This window comes from Magnolia sinica, chromosome 9 (assembly GCF_029962835.1).
Source record: "Magnolia sinica isolate HGM2019 chromosome 9, MsV1, whole genome shotgun sequence".
In the NCBI taxonomy this organism is placed as follows: Eukaryota; Viridiplantae; Streptophyta; class Magnoliopsida; order Magnoliales; family Magnoliaceae; genus Magnolia; species Magnolia sinica.
Genome location: NC_080581.1, coordinates 48,751,382 through 48,776,767, shown reverse-complemented (window position 1 = coordinate 48,776,767; position 25,386 = coordinate 48,751,382). Strand labels below are relative to the sequence as shown.

The window sequence follows — 25,386 nt, the reverse complement described above, 5'->3', positions numbered from 1 at the left end:
CAAACAACCTGTGATGTGGTGACTCAAAAGATAGAAAGTTCACCTTCAAGTGAATCAAGATGGAAAGTTCACCTTCAAGTTCAAGACATGAAGTTGGAAAGTGAAAGTTCAAGATATGAAAAGTCCAAAGTACTCAAGCTCTACTTCTCTTCTAGTTCAAGATCAAGCTACATTTACAAGACTACTTCAAGTAGACGATCGAATGAACGCAACTGAAGATTCAAGAACAAGCTACAAAGTATACACTTCAATGTTCAATGTTTTCAGGTATATTTGACCCTAGAAAGACCTTAGACTTAGGTTCTTTTGAATGCCAAAGATAATTGGGTTTCTATACTTTAAATAGGCTTAAGTTCGACCAGTCTAAACCTTAGTTCGACTAGTCTAGGCTTTGGTTTGACCAGTCTAGGAAAAACTTCGACCAGTCTAAGCTTTCAACTAAAAATCGGATAAAATTTGTTGGTTCCTCGACGAGTCCAGAAAAGGGCTCGACCAATCGAAGGCACACCCTCGACCAGTCGAAGGTGGCTCGACTCGAAGTCCAGTAATGCATTTTGGGCTCCTTGACCAGTCGAAGGCATTGCTCGACCAGTCAAGCAGGCCACTTGACCAGTCGAAGGACGGTTTGATCCGATCCCGCCTGAAATTTGAAATTTGGTTGTTTCTTAGACTAGTCGAAGCAACAACTTTTCAACCTATAAATAGAGGTCTTTTCTCACTCTGAATTACATCATTCAAGCCATAAAAAGCCTTCACTTTGAGAGAGAAAAGTCCCCATCTTCTTCAAGCGATAGAACAGTATTTTAAATTCCTTTTAATAGCTTATTGTTTTGTAATTTCTAGATCTCTTTTTTATGAATCATAAGTTTTAAAGGGAGTTCTTGTTCCTCCTTTTGAGATCTAAGAAATTCAAACAAGTAGCCTAGGATTGAATTAAGTTAAAATCTATTTAGAACCTAGAACCCTTCATTTTGGTTATTGGACATTGATCATTGAACATTGAACATTAATCATTCGTCATCAACCGAAGCGATTCTACGGGCTACATCATTCAGTGTCTTCTGAAGAAGATAAGTATTTACTTTTTGTTTTTGGTTAATTTGAGATATCCAGGAAAATCTCATGTATTGGTTTTGACTGAGATAGCCAGAAAATCTCAGCGTGTGGGGTTTTGATTGTGATAGCCCTTCTAAAATCACAACTGTATAGGTTTTGAGGTGAACCTGAGAAAACCTTGATTTTTAGTGAACGCCAATATCACGTGGGTTGTGATTATTGGGAGTGGAGTAGGTGTGGCTATTTGAGGACAGTTGGTGTACACACCGAACCACTATAATTCCTAGTGTTTATGTGGTGAATGATTTTTGAGATGTACACGTGGTAAATGTTTGTAAATCTTTATGTACATGTGGTGAATGCTTGTAATAAATAGTTGCATTTCTTTTTCCTCTTGTTCTAGTTTGCGATCTTAATCCTTACTGGTTCATGAAATCGGGTTGTCCTACCTAAAACCTCGGTTTTTGGTGTAAGGTTGTCCTATGAACACAGTTTGAATCAATTTCTCAATACTATTGCAATTGAAATCTCTAATTAAGTTCTGATTTATTTATTCTTTCAGTACTTTAATTTTTATTTGGCATAGACCCCCCCTCCCCCCCAGGACTGCAAGCTCGCCTCTTTCAGATTTCACCACGGAATCAGCACCAGTGGCGATCTTGGAATCGGCACCAAGACGAAGGAGAAGAGTAAGCACCTCTACCAGTAACAAGCTATGAAAACTCTTTTTCTTTCTTCTCAAAATCAAGTTACAATAGATGTCCCCTTTTCCCCCAAAGAAAACCCTATATAAGGACTACCAGACCGACCTACATAAACTACTTATTACAAAATTACCCTCGCAATGACTTTTTTAATAAATTAAAAAAATTCAATTAAAAAAAAAAACACGTGTACGTTGTTGGGCTCAAGGGGCCCACCCGGGCCACCTATTGTGGCTTTTAAAAGTGGTTGGCTAAGCTATGGGGTCTAGCGAAGAGTTGTGGGCCCCACCCTGGCTTTACTTTTCCTTTTGTAGACTTTAAGGCCCCCATCATCCCTCCCTGGTTTGGAGAAGCTCAACCTCGACGAGTTAGCTGCTTGGTACCTCTCGTACAAATCAGCATTAAGACGCTGAGAATTGGAAGTTGTAATCCATGTGCAATAGGAGATTGGTCTACCCTTCCATTTGACAAGGAACTTGTGATATACACCATTCTTACTAGACACCAATTGATTATCGTATACATCTTCTATCTCTTCGCTTGTAGTAGGCATGGGAGGCAATCTTATGGCTTGCTTTTCATATTCTTCATCTTCACAACCGCCATGATAAATAGTCAAGTCTTCAACATTGAATGTTGAGCTGATGTGTAAATCTTCTAGCAACTCCAAAATATAAGCATTAGCACTGATTTTCTTCAATATTTTGAGAGGGCCTGCACTCCTAGAGTGAAGCTTTTAGTACTTCCCCTTAGAAATCTTTTTGGTCGGAGACGTACCATCACTTTGTCACCTTCCTTGAATTCCATGAAATGCCGATGCAAATAAGCTTGTAGTTTATATCTTTCATTGTTGGTTGTCATCTTCCTTCTTACTTCTTCATGGATGTCATGCATTATGTTGGGCAAAAGTTTCAACTTCCCCAGTCAGTCGCACATCTATAGGCAGGGCAATAAGATCAATGGGTTGTGTTGGTTTCATTCCCAACACTACCTCAAATGGTGACAATCCAATTGACCAATTAACTGAACTGTTATAGACAAATTCAGCTACAGACAGGATCTGATCCCACCTTGAGACATGGTCACCAACTAAGCATCGTAGTAGAGTTCCCAAACTCCGGTTAACCACCTTTGTCTGGTCATCTGTTTGAGGATGATATGCAGCTGAAAACTTAAGCTTGGTGCTGATAATCTTCCATAATGTTTCCAGAAGTAGTTCATAAACTTCACGTCCCTATCAGAGAATAAATTTTGGCACACCGTGTAAGCAAACCACCTACCGGAAGATCAAGGTAGCCATCTTTGGAGCATTTGAGGTCTTAAGAGCAAGGAATGAAATGAGTCATCTTAGAAAAATGATCTACTATGACAAAGATGGAATCATTGCCTTGTACAATCTTCGGCAACCCCAAAACAAAATCCAATAGATGTATTCCCATGGTTCTCGAGGCATGGGCAGCGGTGCATAGAAACCTATCTTTTGCTTTCGTCCTTTGGCAAGTTGACAAATTCGACATTGTTACACCCATCTCACCACATCGCGCTTCAATGAAAGCCAATAAAATCTATCTTCTACTAGAGTAATTGTTTTACCACACCCAAAATGACCGCCAAGGCCACCCAGTGTAGAGAAGTGCTGGGTATGCACAAATGAGTTCCAAAGAAGAGATACCCATCATGCACACTCAACTTTGGGTGATTTGCATGCTACCCAGTATGAAAATCCGTGTAAATCTGCCCAAAATCACCATCTCCCCTATAGTCACGGTTTATTTGGTCAAAGTCGATCACTTCTATTGACATGGTTGTCAACAAGTGGATTTGTCTGCTCAATGCATTAGGTGCTTTGTTCTCAACTCTCGACCTATGTTTTAGCACAAAGGTGAATTCTTGGAGATAAGCACTTCATTTGGCATGCCTATGACTTTAACTTCTTATAGAAATTAAGATACTTAAGTGCTTCATGTTCGGAGTAAAGAACAAACTCTTTGCCGATGAGGTACTGCCGCCAATGCCTCAGTGGCTGCACCACTGCATAAATTCCACATCATATGTTGAGTACCTTTGTTCGGTTGCATTCAACTTTTCACTAAATTAAGCCACCGGGTGTTCATCTTGACCAAGTACCCCTCTGATACCGACGTGAGAAGCATCACAAGCAACTTCAAAGATCTTGTTGAAGGCCAGCAATTGAAGAACTAGGGTTGCAGTCATCTTAGCTTTTATATCTTCAAAAGCCTTAGCAGCTGCCTTGGTCCACGTGAACTATCCCCTTTTCAAACACAGTAATCAGTGCCACAATGGTGCTTAAAGTTCCGATGAACCTCTTGTAAAAGGTAGCTAATCCATGGAAACTTTGCACTTTGTGCACATTAGTAGGAATAGGCCAATCTAACATTGCTTTTACTTTATCTGGGTCAGCTTCTACACCATGTGAAGAGACCATAAAGCCAAGAAAAATCACACTTGCACTCATAAAAGTGCACTTATTCAAGTTAATATAGAATTTTTCTTTTCTGAAAACTCTCATAACTTCTTGAAGGTGATCAATGTGCTCAGAAGCCTCTTTATTATTTACAAGTATATTATCAAAATAGACAATAACAAAGAGACTGATGAAGGAACATCATACTTGGGTAATTACTCACATGAAGGTGTTAGAAGCATTGGTCAATCCAAAAGGCATAACCAACCATTCATAGAGCCCATCATCTGTTTTGAATGTTGTCTTCCACTCATCCCCATGTCTGGTTCATATCTGGTGGTAGCCGCTTCCCAAGTCAATCTTCAAAAAGACTTTGGAACCAGCCAACATGTCGAGCATATCATCAAGTCGTGGTATTGAAAAACAGTACTTAATGGTTATTTTATTTATGGCACAGTTGTCCGCACACATTCAGCAACTCTCGTCCTTCTTTGGTGTCAACAAGGCCGGGACAACACATAAACTAAGGCTTTCTTTAATAAAGCCTTTCTATAACAATTCATCAACCTACCTCTTTAACTTGACATACGCAGTTGGATTCATCCTGTAGGCTGGTAGATTAGGAAGCACAGACCCCGGGACGAGGTCGATAACATGCTGAATGTCCCTCATAGGTGGTAGTTCATCTAGGGTACCAGATTTGGGAACTCAGACAACAACCGCTCTACTTGTGGATTCATCATTTGCCCCTTCATCAAGACCTTATCTTTAACCTCTCACGCCACTAGAACATACATTACACATCCCTTTTTGCTCACTTCCTCAAATTGTCTTATAGGTAAAACATTGGATGACTTCTGAGGCTCGACTCTCTTCTTCATTGGTTCGCTTGCTTTCATAGGCATGAGGAGAATCTTACTTGTCATTAAATTTGAAGGTAAATGTGTTGGCCTCTCCGTCAGTAAACACTTTTCGGTTATAAAGCCAAGGCCTCCCAAGAAGTATATGAGAGATCTTCATGGGAACTACAATGCACCAAATGGAGTCTTCATAGTGGACTATCTTGAAGTCCACCACGCACCTCTTGGACACTAGAATGGTCATGTTATTGACCCATGCAATCTTATAGGGTTGTGGGTGTGACACCACTAGTAATTGTATCTTCTAAACCAGCTCTTGCAATACCACATTTGAGCAACTCCCCCCATCAATAATCAGGTTGCATACCTTATCACCACACCTAACTCTGGTTTGGATGAGTAGTTGGTCGCCAGTCTTCAGTTTCTTCCTTCTTAGGGGTTGCGAGTACTCTCTGAACAAGGACCAGTGTTCTGTATTTCAGGTCACATTCATAGGTTTCTTGTTGTTGTTCATCAGCCTCACATGGATCTTCTTCCCCTTCGGCTTCATTATCCTCTTCCTCCACACAAGTAGCACTAACTTTCTGAGGGCAACATGCCACATAATGCCCCTTTCCACCACAACTACAACCGTCTACATCTTTAATATCTTTGTGCGATTCACTTCCTACAGGAGCCTTACCTTTATTCTCCACCAAAAAGGGTGGCCTTGAATTTATAGACTTATTGGTCATTGTGTTATTAGGAGTCCTCGTTGTCCGGCTAATTTTGGCACCTCTTTGAGTCGTCAAATCCACGGCAACAGTGCCAAATCTCCTCCCAACGGGTTATTTAAGTTGTCCCTTAATTTTCAGTGCTAATTGGAATGAATCATCCATCCTGTAAAGTTTCATAGTGATCATCTCTCTTTGAATTTCAGCTTTGAGGCCAAACTTGAAATGAGAGAGAATATGACGTTCCTCCCCATTAATTTGACAACGGACCAAGAGCCTGTTGAAGCCAAGGTATACCGTAACAGTAACGGTGGCCATAACGGCCACCATTACCTTTATGATATGGGTCATAATGGCTATTACGGACCCTTTTTTATTGAAAGAAAAAATCCAAAAAACCTCAATTTTCCACGTAACATTTAAATATATATATATATATATATATATATGAAAAACCTATATTTTCCCCATAATAGACCATTATGGGCTATTACGACCTTTACAAGGGGGCGCAACGGGCAATTTATGGCAGTTAGAGGTTATTTTTTCCATAATGGTTGTTAGGACCGTTACAACCCTATAACGTGTAACAGTTGCCACCATTACATTTACGTGACGACCTTTACAGCACACCATGGTTGGAGTGCTCCATGTATTCTTCTACCGTCATGCTCCCTTGTCGAAGTTTGACTAGCTATTTGCAAAGCATATCCTCATAATCAAGAGGAAGATACTTCTCTTTTAACTTCAATTTCATCTCTTCCTAATGAACAATGGGCGATTGGTCAAGTTGATACATACGATCTTCCGCACTTCACCAAACACGAGCATGCCCCTTGAGTTTCATCTTTGCAAATCGGATCCAACAATCATCATCCATGTCGTACCATTCAAAGCAATCTTCTAATGCTGTCAACCAATAAAGAAATTGATTTGGCTCCATTTTACTAATGAAATCAAGTACGTCTATTTTCACTTTCTTCATAATATCATCAACTACATAGTTACACTCACGTCTATCCCCTCCAAAATACATTGGTACAGTCTCCATAAACACACCCCGTAGAGGAATAGGCTGCTCCCTAGCAACTTTATCGGCAGTTAGATCAGCGGGTGCCAATGGATGCTCTCGAGGAAGATCATCGACGTCACCCTCTTCTTCTGCCACCTTCTGTCCAAAAGGCTCACCGTCTCTCGTGTCATGTGTAGGGTTTGTGGGTACACGACTTCCATCATTCCTTAACTCCAATCACTCCACTCACATCTCCAATGCATCCATGCGATGTATAAAGTAGCCAATCTAAGCTGCCATGTGAGCAAGCATGTCATCCCATTGCACATTCGTAAATCTCCCATGGTAGGATTTGCCTGTGTGAGTTGACATTTTGGCAAACCTAGGCTCTAATACCAATTTGATAGAGGACAACAACTGGGTTAACGATGTCAATGCAGAACGGTGGGGATGGAAGAATCTGGGATCGAATAACGAAGGACAAAAGAAATCGGGAAGTTTATGGATGAAGTCGATCTAGGGTTAAGGATAGTATATGTGAAAGTAAGAAGAGAAATAGAATATTATATGAGATTATAAGGGGGGAAAGGGACATATTTCACCACGGAATCAACACCAGTGGTGATCTTGAAATCAACACCAAGAGGAAGGAGAGGAGTCGGCACCTCTACCAACAATAAGCCACGAAAACACTTTTTCTTTCTTCTTAAAATCAAGTTACAATAGATGTCCCCTTTTTTCCCCAAAGAAAACCCTATGTAAGGACTACTAGACTGACCTACATAAACAACTTATTACAAAATTACCCTTGCAATGACTTTTCTTATTATTATTATTTTCAAAAAAAAAAAACACACATGTACATTATTGGGCTCAAGGGGTCTACCCGCACCACTTATTATGGCTTTTTGATAAGGACATCACTTCACGTATACCTTTACGTATGTATTAGAGGAGGAGGTGGGCTGCACCAATTACGTTGTGGCTAGGAGTACTTGTGATCGTGCTGAAGATCTCATATGCATGTGTGAGCATCTGAAAAACCCCATACTGGGAAGATGCACATGAGCTACTTTATGGAGTGATACAGACTGTTGGATTGGAGGGACGTGACGATTGGGCCATTGGATCACATATTCGGACTGTTGATCATGGATCATCCACACTAGTTTTTCTTAGATTTTATCAGCTTATATGATTTAGTTTTGTTTATGTTATATTTGGACACTATATGAATGTTTTTAGTTGATTTTATTTAGACTAGGGTTATTTTCATCAAAATTCACAAAATAGGGTATTTATGGTAATTTTTGAACTTTCTTGGAGCTATAAAAGAGGGTGGGCGTGTGACCCTCTCCCTCATTAGATTTTTGTGTGTGTGTGTGTGCGTGTGTGTGTGTATAACAGAGAAAAAGCTCTTGCTTTCTTCTTCCTCTATCTTCATGATATTTGAAGATAGTTCCATGTGATTTGGAATGGAGTTTTGTGTGAGGCTAATTTTCATCAACAGAGGTGCGAGGTCTCCATTTATCCCCACATCATCTTCTTTTTTCTCCTCCATCAAGGTATTTTCTTTAAGTTCTTCAGTTCTCCCATTCTAAGCCTTCATCTTTTCTTTATCTATATATCATCCAAACCCTAATCGATGTAAACCCATCCACCTCACGCCACACGTGTGAATTATTTGGTTTGGCCGTACAGCCACACCTTGCCCCTTTTGGTTTTTCATCATCCTTATATCAAAACCCCTTTCTTCCATTCCCAAAACCCTAACCCTAAATCTAAAATCCATAACTTTCTTACTTTTCCAAAGTACCCAAACCTTAATTTTTACCCTAGGTTGTATTAGGTCTTCTACTTTCAAATAGACTATACCATATGCTAATTGGATGTCCCTACATCCAATAGATCCTAGTTTTCTTTTATTTAATGATCTTGTGTGACGATGTTGATAACTTAGGCTAGGATTATACATGATGTTCTTTTGGTTTTCATGAGATTCGTGATGATTATGACAATGTTTGTGTTTTTTTTGTTATTTGTCTTAATTTTGTTACTTGATCTCACATGTTATTAGGTTCATGCATCGGTCCTGCATCAAATTTGGTATTAGAGAGGTTTTTAGTGTAGGATTTTTGTATTGCATCTAGGTTAGTTTTATCATTGTCCTAACATTGTCCTAGGGCTTAAAGTTTTCCTATTAGAGTTTCCTTGTGTATGCCCACTCGTTTAGGACATAGTTTTGGTCTACAACCCATAATGAATCTAGAGCAAATTGCCGAGGCCCTTAATGCTATCAATAGCTGTCTGATGACCATTGAAGCACACAATAGAACCACTGCCACTCAATTAACCATAACCAATGTGCGCGTCAATCAACTTGAGGACTCCTTACAGACAAACCCCGACACTGGGGAAAGTGTTCAATCTCAGGCTCGAAATCAAGTTGATATGCGGGACGTCGAGCACACGTGCCGCCGCCACGTGAGGAGCTTTATAACTGTTACAATCCATATGCATAAGATATGAAAGGTGTGAAAGTTGAGGCCCCCAATTTTGATGGTCGCTTGGAACCCAGGCAGACATGGACCACTATTTTGAGTGGTAGGATATGTTTGATGCTCGTCGAATGAGATTTGCCAAGATGAAGTTGGTAGGCTAGGCCAAACTTTTTTGGACCAACATGGAGCGTAAAATTGAAAGGAAAGGAGAACAACCAATTGTGCACTCGACCATGAAAGAGGTCCTTAATTAATCTCCCTCTTTCTTATCGCCAAAGGCTCCTAAACCAGTGAGGTAGGCTTTGCGCCAAGGATTCATGACCATGTCAGATTAAATCGCTCGGTTCGAGAAGTACATGATGCGATGTAACATTGAGGACCCGATGGTTACATTATCCAGATTCAGGATGGGCCCCGGATTTGAGATCCAACGAGAACTTTATTCTTGTGATGTTGGCACATTGGAGCACATGTACCAAGTGGTGCAAGACATCGAACGCTACCTCAAGACACCAATTGGTAAGCGTTATGACTCTTGGGATCCAAGTATCAAGACTTACTCTCAAGGGGCTAAGCCTAACATGGGGAATCAGTCCGGACTCCAAAATGGTTCTCAATCGAACCCTAGAGAAGTCAAAGGAAAAGAGATCACAAGTGTTAGCTCTAAGGGAGGTGAGCAAATGCGATGCTTCAATTGCCCTAAAGTTGGCCACTTTGCACATCAATGTCCCTCGAAAGAAAGGAACAAGGCCCTGGTGATTGACGATGGTGAGGAAGAAAGAGATAAAAAGGGGGACTATGAAAAAGAAGTCTATCAGCCCAATATCATTGGTTCTAGAGATGAGGAAGTAGAAGAAGAAGAGACCACACCACTTGCAGTAGTCAGGTGCACCTTGACCAACACTAAGGAGAATGATGATTGGTGTCGGACTACGATATTTTACACCTATGCAAAATGTGGAGAGAAGAATTGCAAGGTGATCGTCGATAGTGGTAGCTGTACCAATGTGGTCTTCACTAGCACTTTATCCCATTTGAGTTTGAAACCGGAACCACACCCTCAGCCCTATAGAGTGTCATGGGTGGATGCATCTTCCATGCCTATTATCTAGCGATGCCTCGTGCCTGTTAACTTTGGATTCTACTCATATTTGTTGCGGTGTGACGTCTTACCTATGGATGTTGGACACATCATTTTGGGACGACTTTAGCTATCTGACCATGATGTGATGATATACGGCCGCTCAAATGTATGTTCATTCATGCATCAAGGCAAAAAGATCTCTAGTTCCTCTCCCACCAAAAAGCAATACGGAGAAGAAAACTGAGGAGAAGTCGGGTAACCCAAGGGATACAAGGAAATTCTAAGTCTCTCCATGTTATCAACACCAAGGAGTTTGAGAGAGAGACTATGGTGGATTCGATGGTGTACGCCTTAGTGGCGAGAGAAGTTACACCCGAGGTTAGTGTAGAGGAACCCCTTGAGGTGAAACCAATTATGGATGAGTTTCATGATGTATTTCCAGAAGACTTACCATATGAGCTTTCACCCATGAGGGACATCCAGCATGCCATTGATCTTGTCCCTGGGTCGACTCTACCAAACCTTGCTCATTATCGAATGACCCCTACAAAGCGTGCGGAGTTGAAGAGGCAAGTAGATGAGCTCCTCATAAAGGATTTCATTCAGGAGAGTCTGAGTCCGTGTGACGTGCCAGTGCTCCTAATGCCCAAGAAAGATGGCACATGGCACATGTGTATGGACAATTGAGCCATCAATAAAATCACAGTCAAGTACCGGTTTCCCATACCGCGTCTTGATGATATGTTAGACACGATGGCGAGTGCCACAATCTTTTCGAAGTTTGACCTCAAGAGTAAGTATCACCAAATATGTATATGCCCAGGAGATGAGTGGAAGACAACCTTCAAGAGAAAGGATGGGTTATACGAGTGGTTAGTCATGCCCTTTGGCTTGACTAACGCCCCAAGCACATTTATGAGAGTGATGACCTAGGTGTTGAGACACTTTATTGGTAAGTTCCTTATGGTGTATTTTGATGCATTCTTATCTATAGCATATCAAAGGAGCAACATCTCCACCATCTGAGGCAAGTTTGCGGGGTCCTCAGAACTGAAAAGTGTTAGTGCACTGATTTTTGCACCCTATTTGTTAATCAGGCGAGTCATTGTGTCAAGTAGTTGGTTGAGCCTTTGGAAAGGAAAGACCGATGACACATGCGAAGCTGAAGCATCAAGGAAGCAAGAACAAGTAAAATAAGTGCCTTGGTGACCCTAATCCTTGATCCAAAACAACCCATGTCCCTCTAGATGATCTTGACCTAATAGGAATACCTTAGTGATCATCCCTTAGCCTTAGGAGACCAAGAAAAACATAATAAATAAGGCTAGAAAATGTGCGAATCTATTGTGTAAAAGATAGCCTAAAACAGCAAATTTCGATTGGTGTTCAATGGCATCGAGGTGCCATCGAACAACCTTCAATGACATCGAAGGCCTGCCGGATGACATCGATCGAGAGTCAGAAATGTCCAGCAACCAACTGAATTTTTCTATGATTTTCTCGATGGCATCGAGGTCCCTTAGATGACATCAAATACACCTCGATGACATCGATTGAGAGTCAGAATTGTTTAGCAAGAAATTGAATTTTTCTCTGACTTTCTCGATGGCATCGAAGACCTTTCGATGACATCGAAACTTGAACTTCGATGACATCGAAACTTGTCCAGATATGTCCAGCAAGAAATCACAATATATTGCCTATATTGTTTGATGGCATCGAGGAAACTTTGATGACATCGACAAAGCTAGTTTCTACCCATTTTTTTAGCATTGGAGCTCGAACTTGTTATAAAGGGTGTTCGATTCTTGGGTTTTTTGAAAGGTTTTTAGAGCAACAAAAGGTAGGGTGATTCCATATTCATATCCCTTATCCCTAGCCTCTATTCTATGGTGTTATAAGCACTCTTCCTTGAGATTCACACTCATATGAGGATTCCAACCTCTGCATTGAAGATGTGCTTAAACCCTTCCATTTTCTAGAGACTGGACTTGAGCAATCTTGGCAAATCATTGTCCAAATCCTCTAGAAGACCCATCCAGGTGAATCCCCTAGAAAAACTTCCCACTAGTTGTAGGAGATTCAACCAACCTCCCATCACCTTAGTCACCTCGAAGGAGCATCATATGCAAGGTGATTGATCGTGGAGCTGGGGGGTATGTGTATGTGTGCAATAAAAATAAAATAAAATAAAATAAAAAAGCAGCTACATCATGATCGGGGGAGCATCGGGGAGCTGATTGAAGAATGGGAGTGCAAAGATCAAGCAACCCAAAGAGGCGCTACAAAATGGGCTCAATCCAACAAGTTGTCATTATAAAAGTCTAGGTTTACTATCTTTCCTTGTGTAGGATTGAGGGTAAGAGTTTGTAAACCCAAACTCGAACTAAGTTCTTGTGTAGGACCTTGGCCTTTGGCCTAAATTTCAGGTTCTTATGTAGGACCTTGACTCTAATGTGGAGTCTAAATTTTCAGGTTCTTGTGTAGGACCTTGTGATCTTGTATAGGGCCTAAATCTTTTGGTTCTTGTGTAGGACCTTGGCTCGGGAGTAGAGCCTAAATGACCAGGTTCTTGTGTAGGACCTTGTTTCTTTCGTAGGGCCTAACACTTCGGATTCTTGTGTAGGACCTTGGCTCGGGAGTAGAGCCTAAATTAACCTTGGCTCGGGAGTAGAGCCTAAATTTAGAGTCGTTGTGTTGGGCTGTAAAGGTTTGAAGTGAATATGATTTGAAACCTCCGATGGTGAAATCCGATACACTTATGGGTTGAGTGAGTCCACCGAAAGTGAAGTAGGCAAGTAGTCGAACCACTATATATAATTGTGTTTGGGATTGTCATTTACGCATTTATTTAATTATTCTTATGAGTTTGAATGTTTTGCATTATGTATGCATAATTAGATGAATGTCTAGTGTTGATAGGCAGCACATCTCACACACTCATATACACTATCTTGATATAGACTAGTTGCTTATTTGCAAATCATTTGTAGTGTTTGTGATTGGACCCTCATTAGCTTCGAAGCCTTAAGTTATATTATCTTGCTTAGTTTAATTGTTAATTAGTTTAAATTAAGCAATTGGAATTTTAAAAGGTATAATTTTTAAATAGGTCCTAATCACCCCCCTTCTAGAATATAGCCTTCATTCTCTAGCTCCGCCAAGCTTCTGCATGCACAGCCGTGGTAATCTCATTATGCCATAGGCCACATTTTCAAAAAGCTATTGCCAACCTTAAGAAGTGCACATTTCTATCAAAGAGCGTTATCTTCTTAGGACTCATCGTATTATCTGAGGGCATGAGAGCGAACCCCGAGAAAGTTCGGGCCATAGTTGAATGGCTTGAACCGCGCAATATTCATGAGGTGCAAAGCTTTCATGGCTTGGCAAATTTTTATACGTGCTTAATCAAAGGATTTAGCTCCATTATGGCTCCCATCACGGATTGCATTAAGAAAGGGGAGTTTGTATGGACTAAAGTTGCCTCTAAATCTTTTAAGGAGATTAAGGGCAAGATAAGTGAAGCCCCCGTCATGTGCCTTCCAAACTTTTTAAAAGTCTTTGAGTTCGCGTGTGATGCCTCTGGGGTAGGTATAGGTGGAGTGCTCAGTCAGAAAGGTCACCCTATTGCTTATCTTAGTGAGAAGTTGAATGAGGCAAAGCAACGTTATTCCACTTATGACAAAGAATTATATGTTGTTGTCCAATCCTTGCGCCATTGGAGGCATTACTTATTACCTTAAGAATTTGTCTACTTCTCTGACCATGAGGCCCTACGTTAGAAGAAACTAAACCCTAAGCATACCAAGTGGGTCCAATTTCTTTAGGAATATTCTTTCATTCTGAAACATAAAGCTGGGGTCGAGAATAAACCTATTGATGTCCTTAGTCATCAAGTGGCGCTTCTCGAAAGTATGAGAGTGAAAGTGACTGGGTTTGATTGATTGCGAGAGGAGTATCCTACATGCCTAGACTTTGGATATTTGTATGCGTCACTACAAGATATTCAGTTGACCGCCAGTTGCGGGTTTGTCATCATCGATGAGTTCCTATTTAAAGGTGACAGACTCTACATTCCCCGTACCTCCCTCTGTGATTTCCTAGTTTGGGAACTTCATGCAGGAGGGGTAGCCAGTCATTTAGGTATGGATAAAACCATTGCCCTTGTGGAGGATAGATTTTATTTGCCAAGTCTCAAACGAGATGTAGCCAAGATTATTGAGCAGTGCAGGACTTGTCAATTGGCAAAGAAAAGGAAGAAAAATACAGGATTGTATACGCCTTTACCAGTACTCCAAGCTCCGTGATAGGAAATTAGTAAGGATTTCGTGTTGGGCTTACCGAAAACTATCAAGAAACACAATTCTGTATTTGTAGTTGTAGACCGTTTTTTCCAAAATGGCTCATTTCATTCCGAACTCGAAAATGTTAGATGCCTCCAATGTAGCTAAGCTTTTCTTTGGGGAGGTAGTACGTTTACATGGTCTACCTAAGACCATAGTGTCTGATCATGATGTACGCTTTATGAGCTATTTTTGAAAGACATTATGGCACACGATGGGGACAAGGCTCCAATTTTCATCTACCTATCACCCTCAAACAAACAGTCAGACTGATGTTGTCAATAAGAGTCTTGGAATCTACTTGGATGCCTTGTGGGTGATCACGTCCGAACTTGGGATATTGTTTTTCCTATAGCCGAGTTAGCATATAATAGTTTCATTAATAGGTCCATAGGCATGAGTCCATTTGAGATTGTGCATGGCGACAAACCTAGGAAACCTGTAGATCTCATACCTATGTTTGTGTCCCATAAGCCATCTGAGTCCGCACATGAGTTTGCACGTCACATACATGAGTAGCATAATGAGATCAGGAAGCAAATTAATGTAAGTAATGAAAAATAACAAAGCGTTTATTGATTCTCATCACATGTTTCATGAATTCCAAGTAGGAGGTTATGTCATGGTTCGTATGACGCCTGAACAGTTCCCACATGGGGCCGTTAAAAAGTTACAAGCGCATAGCGCGGGACCATACAAAATAATACAGAAACTGGATCCCAATGCATATGTAACCTTCCACCTACAATCGGAATTAGTTGTACTTTTAATGTGGAAGATCTAGTACAATACAAGGGTCTAGCTACTTCGCCTGTTGATCCGTCTACAGACCATGACCTAGTCCCAAACTCATGGCCCCTACCTGACCAATCATCCAAGCCATTAGCACCTTTACCTTCCTTGCCCACTCAAAGCGAACAGATAGAAGACATACTGGATACACAAGCAGTTTTCATTCGACATGGAGGATTTCAGAAATTCCTCGTTAAGTGGAAGAATAGGCCGATTTCAGACAGTATGTGGATTATAGAGGATGAGCTACGACATTTAGATCCAGACATTTTAGAGCACTACAGGAGTTTTAGTCAGCCAAAGGCGAACTCTTCTCAGCCGAGGAGAGTTGATGAAGACATCACTTCACGTACACCTTTGCGTACGTATCAAAGGCGGAGGCGGGCCGCACTGATTTTCCTGTGGCTAGGCGAGTACCCGTGATTATACTAAAGACCCCATGTGCATATGCGAGCATCTGGAAGACCCAACACTAGGAAGATGCACATGGGCTGCTTTATGGAGTAATCCAGACCATTGGATTGGAGAGACGTGACGATCAAACCGTTGGATCACAGGATTGGGCCATTGATCGTGGATCATCCACACTAGTTTTTCTTAGATTTTATCAGCTTATAGGATATGTTTGGACACTTTTATGTGTGTTTTTAATTGATTTTAGTGACTATGACTATTTCGTCAAAATTCACAAAATAGGGTGTTTATTGTAATTTTAAAACTTTCTTGGAGCTATAAAAGAGGGTGGGCGTGTGACCCTCTCTCATTGGATTTTGTGATTTTTTAAAAAAAGAGAAAAAACTCTTGCTTTCTTCTTCTTCCATCTTCATGAGATTTGAAAATACTTTCATGTGATTTGGAAAGGATATTGGTGTGAGGCTAATCTTCATCAACGGAGATGCGAGGTCTCCATCTATCCCCACATCATCATCACTTTTCCCCTCCATTAAAGTATTTTCTTCAATCTATTAAAGTATTTTCTTCAAGTTCTTCGATTCTCCCATCCTAAGTCTCCAACTTCTCCTAAACCCATCTTCCCCTTATCTATCTATCTATCATCCAAACCCTAACCGACGTAAACCCATCCATCCCACACCACACGTGTGACTGTACAGCCACACGTTTGAATCATTCGATTTGGTCATACGGCCACACCTTGCCCCTTTGGTTTTCCATCATCCTCATATCAAAACCCCTTTCTTCCATTCCCAAAACCCTAACCCTAAATCTAAAATCCCTAACTTTCCTACTTTCTCAAATTACCCAAACCCTAATTTTTACCATAGGTTGTATTAGGTCTTCTAATTTGAAATAGACTACAACATATGCTAATTGGATGTCCCTACATCCATTAGATCCTAGTTTTCTTTATTTAATGATCTCGTGTGACAATGTTGGTAACTTGGCTAGGATTATTCATGATGCTCTTTTGGTTTTAATGAAATTCGTAATGATTATGGCACTGTTTGTGTTTTTTTTGTTAATTGTCTTATTTCTGTTACTTGATCTCACATGTTATTAGGTTCATGCATCGGTCCTGCATCACTTTTAAAAGTGGTCAGCTAACCTGTGAGGCCTAGAGAAGAATCACAGGCCCCACCCCAGCCTTACTTTTCCTTTTATAAACCGTAAGGCCCCCATTAAATTGGTTGCAAATGGGTAATGATTACTTACCCCTGTAATTCCTTATTGATGTCGGTGTAATTTGACTATAATGACGACTGAGCTTAGGGTGTTTGTTTTCTCCATGAATCACCGTAAATAAGTAAGTTTTACAATAGAAAATTCTAATGATTATAATTTCCTTTACTTTGACTGCGTTTGAATATTGATTCTTGTGTCGTAATTCCTGTGTTAACAAACACCTTCCAAAGATAATGATGGCTCATTTACTTGTAATTACACAGGAAATTAGAAAAACAAACGGGCCCTAAATAAACACAAATCAAGCATGAGTGGGTGAATTATGAACCACTTACTTTTTCTAAGGTAATCTAAGACCCATTTACATTAAAATACAACAAATGAAAAAAAAAAAAAAAAACAATGGTACCCTTTTCATTTTTCCTATGATGGGCCATTCCACTTTGATCTAACGAATCCCACTCAAACTTTTTGTTTTGACAACCCAAATTAAGCCTATGTCTAGTCTAAAATGAGTTTTTAAGCTTCCTTCATGGTTTAAATAAATAAATAAGATGAAAAAGAATAGAAATTTTGGAAAAATAAAATAAAATTTTGGCATTTTTTGGCAGTAACTGTATTAGGCCATATCGCGCCCATATCAGTGTGGATAACCTGCCCCGTATCGGCCAATAAGGACTGATAATATAAGACTTTTTTATTTTTTTATTTTTCTTCAAGCCATTTCGACCCCATATCGCATATTGTATCAAGTTGATACAAAGCTGATAAAGATACATGGCCATATCGGCCAATATAATATGGATATTACAAACCACAATCAGTAAGCACGGCTTCCAATTCTAGTTAAGAAGACAATATGACCGGGGGACTAGAAATCAAGACAATTCCAGCAGCTGCAATGAATGATGGAAAAGGAATGTCACTTGCACAAGCTTAGCAATCCTGCACAATGTCAACCCACATTCAATGTTATAGCTAGGTTTTTGAGTGGGATTGTTATGAGTTGGACTTTACCTGTTGTACATGTAAAAGGCAGCAGTTAGGCTAAGTGCTAGACTTTCCTATAAAGTTCCCACAAGATTAGTCGTCGTCATCACCTAAGGCTTATCACAACTTATTGGGGTTGGCTTCAATTGTATTTAGAGAAATTAGGATTTATACATTTCTTTTAATTTGTTTGCAAGGAAAATTGTATTAGGAAAGGAACACTGTATAAAAAACTCCCAATTTGGAAGTTATGTTTTAGGTTCCTTAAGCAATGAAGGGCATTAACTGTCCAGTGGGAGTTTCACGCTCTCAACATTGACCCCAAGCCAAGATTGAGGAGAGTTGCATCAGGTTGGCAGCCAGTTATCAAACTTCCACCACAGCTTTTATCATGAATTTTGACAATCTGACAATTCGAGCGATTAAGTGGAATGGTGGAACAGGATTCATGTAGCCAACCCCAAGTAGTCGGGATAAGGCTTGGATGATGACAATGATAATGACAATGATGATGATGAGGACAACGGCAACAACGGTGATGATGATGGAGCAATGGAAGGCATGCTGATCAGTGTAGCGTGAGGGTTTATGTAGATAGCAGAAAAAACAGAGATGCAGGTGGCCTGTGAAAGCTAAGACCTATTACCTTGTTATTGTGCAGTCTATCTTATATGGTCCTTTATTTTCATGTTTCCTATTTGTGTGTGTGTGTGTGCGTGGGTGTGTGTGTTCTTCATAGTAAATTTGCAATAAGGCAGCGAATGTTCTATGCACCAAATTCAAACATAAGCTGAGATGTGAAAGAGGCTTTTGTTTGGAAACTGCAGCAACCCCATTCCACATGGAGTAGAAGGGAGAAAGTCCATCAGATTCAGATCAGCAAGCTCAATACAAGAATTGGTGGAATTAGGCACAACAGCCATCTTCCCAAGTGCAAATATTTTTTAATTTCCCAAATTCATCCTTAATTTGTGTGGGTTTCTGTTTCTGCACACGCAGTTTGTTGCATGCATGTTAACAAGCCTCACACACCATCTCAGCAAATTTGAGCCTCACCAGTCAGAATTTTGAAAGAATGAAACCATGATAATGTAATTATTAAAAAATAAATTAAAAATTAAAAATTAAAATTTTTAAAAAAACAATTTAAAAAAAAAAAAAAAAAACCTCTTTCAAAAAAAAAAAGTGTTGAATGGTTTAGCAATACCATAACATAATAATGGAAAGTTACCAGTCCAAGATCTTTCAATGCCATGTCAATTGATTGCATCTCATCACTGCTGGCATCTTCCAAAGACAGCGGGAGCTGTTCCAGGTGGTCTAGAGATACGATGTCTTGCATTTCGAAGCTTTCTCGCAACTCGAACTCGTAAGCTAGATGCTCCTTCAAACATTTGCACACAACCTCTACCAAATCTTGCTTGGGACCCAATTGAAGACAGTAGGAGAGCAGTTGGAGAACAACATCTGAATTCTTCACAATGAGGAGTTTCCCATTCCCAGTACAAAAGATGTAAGTTCCAACAGGTCTGAAAGGGCTAAGCTTGATAAAGCTGGGTAATGCTTCCAACAACATGTTAGTGCAGTCCATGGATAAACAGGCTCCGTGGCTTGCGACCAGAGATGTATTTCTCATAACAGTGCTAACAAGTGACACTGCTTGTGGTGATCTACAAAGGGCCTCAACATTAGAATAAGGCGATTTTTGATCCAGGAAAGGGAGAATGGTCTGAAGTTGTTGTTCGATGGAATCAAAAGGGGTGAGTAAAAGACGAGGAACAATGTCATATCTCAAGATGAAATGAGAGAAGTGAGAAGACCAGGCCTCTCGACGCAGAGCATGGCCAAAGATGCTATCACCAACAAGAGGAGAACCAAAAGTGAGACAAAGAGGAGGAAGTTGATTGAGTTTACGAAATTGTTCAAGTAACCAGACAGTAGCAATGATAGCTATTGAACCACCAGATGAGTGGCCCGTCATTACTATCTGTTTTCCTCCTGTCACAGCCTTATGCACCTGGACATTATTCATTCAAAGAACAAACTTAATAAGTTTACATGCTAATCATCCCTAATTAGTGAAGAAATTACTTGAGAATATGAAGGAAGCAATATCTGCACCTGCCTGATGTGACGTGATGGATAGATAGCGCACAAATTATTTCTGAGAGAGAGAGAGAGAGAGAGAGAGAGAGAGAGAGAGAGAGAGAGAAGCAGCTGACCTGGTGTTGGAGAGTGGAAGTGGTGAGGATGGCTAGGAAGCGGTGGAAGAATGGGGCGTGGAGGAGAGCGGTTTCATTGCTGCCGATGGTGCGGAGAGAAGGGAGGAAGGAGAGAAGGTTGTCGGAGGGGGTTGGTGCTGCTGTTGGTTTCCAGTCGTCGACAGACCAGAGGCCAGGAAAGGCGAAGAAAACGATTGATGACGAGGATTTGTAAAGAAAGGGAGGAGTTGCTTTCATGGAAAGAGAGGAGCTCTCCTTTATAATTGCAACATCTACAATCCCCTCACCCATTCTGCTTCTGCTTCTGCTTCTGCTTCTGCTGCTTCCTTTCCTACACTAAAACACCATTCTCATTCCTCATCAGTCTACGCGTCAACGACCCCCACTGCCCCACGGAAGGAGGAAAGTCTTGCTGACAACTTCCACCGGAATGAGTTGCTCTCATTCAACCACTGGTTCCAACGGTGTGCTCCACTTGAGATTTGGATCTACTGCATTTTTGGCCTCGAACTCTCAAATTATCTGGCCAAACGGATGGACGGCGTGGATATAAGAAACATACATCAAGGTGGACCCCACAGCCATCCACTGAAGCCGCGTCCCTCTGTCTCTATACTGGCGCGTGTGCAACGAATTTCCAGCTGTAAGCACCGGTCCGGACGCGAATTTCCTGAAGAAAGTTTCTACCGTGGAAAAAAGGTTAGGCAACCGTCATGTTTGTGAGAAATCCATCCCTGTAACCTCATTTTAGAATTTAGAAGAAAAGTAAAAAATAAACATGATCCAAAATTCAAGTGGGCCGCACTAAAGGAAATGGTAGGTAGGATAATTCCTACAGTTGAAGCCTCTCTGGGTCAACGGCGATATTTAAATGTCATCCATACCGTCCATGACGCCATTCGCACTGGGATGAACTGAGAACACAAATATTACCGTAATTCAAGACTTCTGTCACCCCACGAATAATTCAACCATGGACGTTCAATCCCCAGGTTTTAGGCGTACTTGACTATTGGATCCGACTTATATTTTATCCCATGCACTAGCTCACAAAATGGATGTTCGGGGTAAATTTATCACTAACATGGTGGTGGCCCTGCCTAAGTTTCCAGGGCAGGAACTTCTCATGGAAATCCGCATCCCACCGGTCCCGAAGCCCAAAATCCTCTGGGCAAACCGGTCGAGTTTTTTAGTACATTTAATATTTAAATTCAAAATAATGATTTATTGATTTGAATTTTTTTACCAAGGCCTACTTTAAAATATTTTTTAAGAACTTTCATAATTTTGTAATTTTTTTAACAAAATTACCCTTACATCTATCCCAATACTTTATTAAAGAGTCCGGATCCTCTATTACCAGGTAAACAGGGATTTCCTGTTACACTAATCCTCATTGGTCCACATCACCACTCACTTAAAAATAAAAAAATAAAAGAAAGCTCCGGACGCCAGACCATTATAAAAAAAACAAAGGAAAAAAAAAACCAGAAAAAGAAAACGGGAAGGGAGGGAAAAGAAAAAGAAGAGAAGGCAGAGAGTCTCATCTCCTCTCTCTCTCTTTTATTGGGTCGTTTTCCTTCCTTACGGAAGATTTACGAGGTTAGTATTTGAATTTTCATATATTTTAGTTGAATTTTTCCTTTAAATTTAGACTCCACATTCTTTAAAAAGATTCACGGCTTTGATTCTTCTCTGTCATTTCACCGCCTTTCGGCAAAATCAATACAGTTACCCTGTAGTTTTTTCCAACCAACTATGGATGGAGTATCAACAAAATTTTAACAGGGAGATAATCTTAACTGTCTGATTTTTTTCCATTTTCTACCGGACCACTCACTTTTTTATTCTTAACCATCCATTTGGTAGACTTTGATTAGACGGTTAGGACTGCCTTAATCAGTGTAGTTTTAGAGATACGATTCATTTAAAAAGGAACCAACAATTTGAATGGCCTGGATTGTTGTACCGGTACCACCATGTGACGGACAGGAACCAGATTGTTTTTTCCAACCAACTTAATTGCCATGATTGTTTTGTTAAATTACCAAAAAAGCCAAGCATTTATCATGTTATGGATAATAAGTACAGGGAATGATCACATACTCAGACGTATTTCAATTCAATTTGTACCGGTACCACCATGCAACGGACAGGGAACCAGATTGGGTGGTGAAGCCAACAACAACGGGACGGCTTCGGTGGAGTACTGTTAGTTTTTTTTGCTATTGATTTTTTTTATTTATAAAGTTTTGAGTACTGTTTCTGTGATGGCTTTGGGTGAATTCGTATGTTGTTGGATTTTTAATCACAAAGTCTGATTGAGTTTACTTTGATTCTCTTTTTTCCAATTCGGTTTTGAAATTTTGAATGTTAGAGAAGTGCTACTGTGATTTGTCTGGATGTATTTAAGTGACTATTTTGTGTGTTCTCTACACCATAATGATGTCTTTTAGTTTACCTTTGCCAATCTACTACTCTGCTTTTCTGGGCAGGGCACACTCCTATGATAGTTTAACCAGAAGGATTCCGAGGAGCTTTTTTTTTTCCTCGATAGCAGGCACATTTTTTAAAGAAAGCTCAGGGTCTTTGTCTTCTCTCTCCAAAAGGTTCTCTGATGGGCAGGTGAATTTGAATTTCCTTCGAGAGGCGATTTTGATTTGTGCAAAATGTGGTTATTGAAAGTGTCTTTCATGCAAGCAATGGATAATCTAGTAGAAATTATTTGCATCGATTTGGAGGTGGTTTGGCAGCTTGGATTTTGGCAATTTTGGTGCTTTTGAAGGAAATAAATATTCGCATGCTTCCCCTTTTGCAAGAATAATGGAGGGTGGTTATGCTCGGCGGCTTTTACAAGTAAAGTTGTTTTCTTGTATTTCTTTGTACTTCACCGTTTAGCATATAGATTGTGGAACCACAATATGTTTACTTAGCAGCAACCATGTCTGAACAAATGTATTATTATTATCATATCTATTATTATTATTATCATTATTATTTGTTTCTCTATTGCTTTCTCATAATTCAATGCTTCAGTTTCAGCATATCCTATAATGTCAAATGTTAAAATGTCTATTCATCCATATTAACTTTCTCTTCTTTAACAATCCTACAACACATTCATGTAATTTTTATATGTACTTTGTAATTGTGGGTGTTATATCCGTATCCATGGCCATGATATGTTATTAGTGTTATATCAAGCAACCTTGGGGGCTGTGAAGGTTCTGCTTGTTCTATGTGTAAATGTGGAAAAGGATGAATTTTGTGTTGTACATTTGACTTAATTACAAATTTAAATTCATGTTTTCAGCTAGAAAAAGGTGTAGATAGGCTATTTGATAGTTTTGCTAGATTGGATTCACGTGTCTCTAGCGTGGGACTGACGATTCAGAAAAACTGAATTCTTCTACTTGTGGCCAGCAGAGGATCCAGATTCATGTTAACCCTTCTGTCTTTTGTTGTTCTATTTTTGAGACAAAGATTACCAGATTTTGTTCTGAGACACTGTTTTTGTCATTTAAAAAACATAATTTCTTATCATTGATTTATGTTCTCTTATTTAGTAATTTTTAGGCAACAAGTTTTAGAAATTCCAATCTTAGTTCTATAAAATGGTTGTACATCTCGTTTGAATGATCAATAAAGTTACAAGTGGCGTGCTTCCACTTTTCTGGGAAAAAAGTATTGTATTTTTTGTGAGCATGGTGTCTTTTTTTTTTTTTTTTTTTGTTGACTCCTGCTGATAACATTGTATTTACTATTTGCATAGGAAAAGGGCTTAGATGAAATTGTCTTCAAGGTGATGGGAAGAGCTATAAATAAAATTGTTATGATCGCGGAGCTGATTAAGGTGGAGTATCTTATATCAATATTCTATTTTTCCTTCTTTTTTTTTTTTTTTTTTTCGGGGTGGGGTGGTGTTTAGTAGTTCAGTTCCAAGTAGTAAAGATGGGAAGGACCACCTGTATTCATTTGCAACTCATGTTGCTGGCTGCATTCTCATTCCTTTTATGCAGAGAAGGATTGTTGTTCTTCATCAGAATACATCAGTTGGATCAACTGACATAACTGACAAAACTGTTTCCTATCACTTCTTATGTTGTTAGTCCCCCTATATATTGTTACATATACAATTTGTTATTGGTAGAGTCTCATGTCTTATCTAATGGCATAATACACACTAATAATTAGCCATTTGCATTGATTAGTTGGTGCCAGGTGTCACAGAGTTCGTGATAGCAGAGCTGCTTTACTTGCAATGGATGGGATCCAAACTAGCCAATTTATCTTTACATCAATTCAACTGGAACGACTCATGATGATGGTGAAACGGTATGTTGGTTCTCGTTTCCAACTTGGTTTAGTCTTAGACTCAGTTGGACAAGGTTATAGGTGCTTCAAATTTAAGTTTTCGAATCTCTACTGTTCCAAATTTCAGAGCAACTGTTGAATTTGTTCAATGCAAACCTGAATCTTATTTTTTTTTGTAGATTTTGTTAATATTTGTAAACTTACCAGTCTTTTTTTTTTTTTTTTTGGTTCAATGCAAACCTCTGTTTTAAAGAAATTGATTTTTTATTTTTTATTTTATTTTATTTTTTTCTGGTCTGGCATGTTAGGTCCCTGGATGCATCAGGCTTTTTGAATGCACAATATGTATACTTATGAATGGGAAGTAAACATTTTGTCTCATTGTAAAGACAATTTGTCTGATATATGCTATTGATCAAAGGAATAAGGTTGTGTTTAAATGCAATGTGATAGTTGCAACAAATTCAATAAACAGGAAATGACGAAGGGTAGCAATGGGCTGGGTAGTCTGCCGGACCCAGGTTTGGACTGGGCTTGGACCTACTAGCTGGCCCATGGGTTGGGCTCGGGCCTCCCATGCATGGCCTGATTAATTTGCAAGTCAGGCCTGGACTCATGTCACTTTAGCCTGGCTTGTTCGGCTAACTATGTGCATGTGTTGAATGTATACTGTTGGTTTAATTCCTCTGTAATGTCTTTTTTCTTTGTGCATTTTTTTTATTTCTTTGT

The 25,386-nt window shown here is 39.8% G+C and overlaps 1 protein-coding gene and 1 long non-coding RNA gene across 2 annotated transcripts in view; both read right to left on the bottom strand.

Moving 5' to 3' along the window:
* Nucleotides 1–20,937, bottom strand: part of LOC131255413 (protein EDS1L-like) — a 40,288-nt gene extending 19,351 nt beyond the window's left edge. The window contains exons 1-2 of the mRNA XM_058256123.1: nt 20,344–20,937; nt 19,353–20,138 (exon numbers count right to left, since the gene is read on the bottom strand). Coding sequence (XP_058112106.1) covers nt 19,353–20,138; nt 20,344–20,634 — 1,077 coding nt within the window. The 5' untranslated portion in view covers nt 20,635–20,937. The remainder of the gene's footprint in view (nt 1–19,352; nt 20,139–20,343) is intronic.
* On the bottom strand, nt 17,808–19,225 carry LOC131255414 (uncharacterized). Its single transcript, XR_009176011.1, has 2 exons — nt 18,896–19,225; nt 17,808–18,076 (listed from the first exon to the last, which is right to left on the bottom strand). It is a non-coding gene; the product is annotated as an uncharacterized LOC131255414 (long non-coding RNA).
* Nucleotides 20,938–25,386: the final 4,449 nt, after the last annotated feature.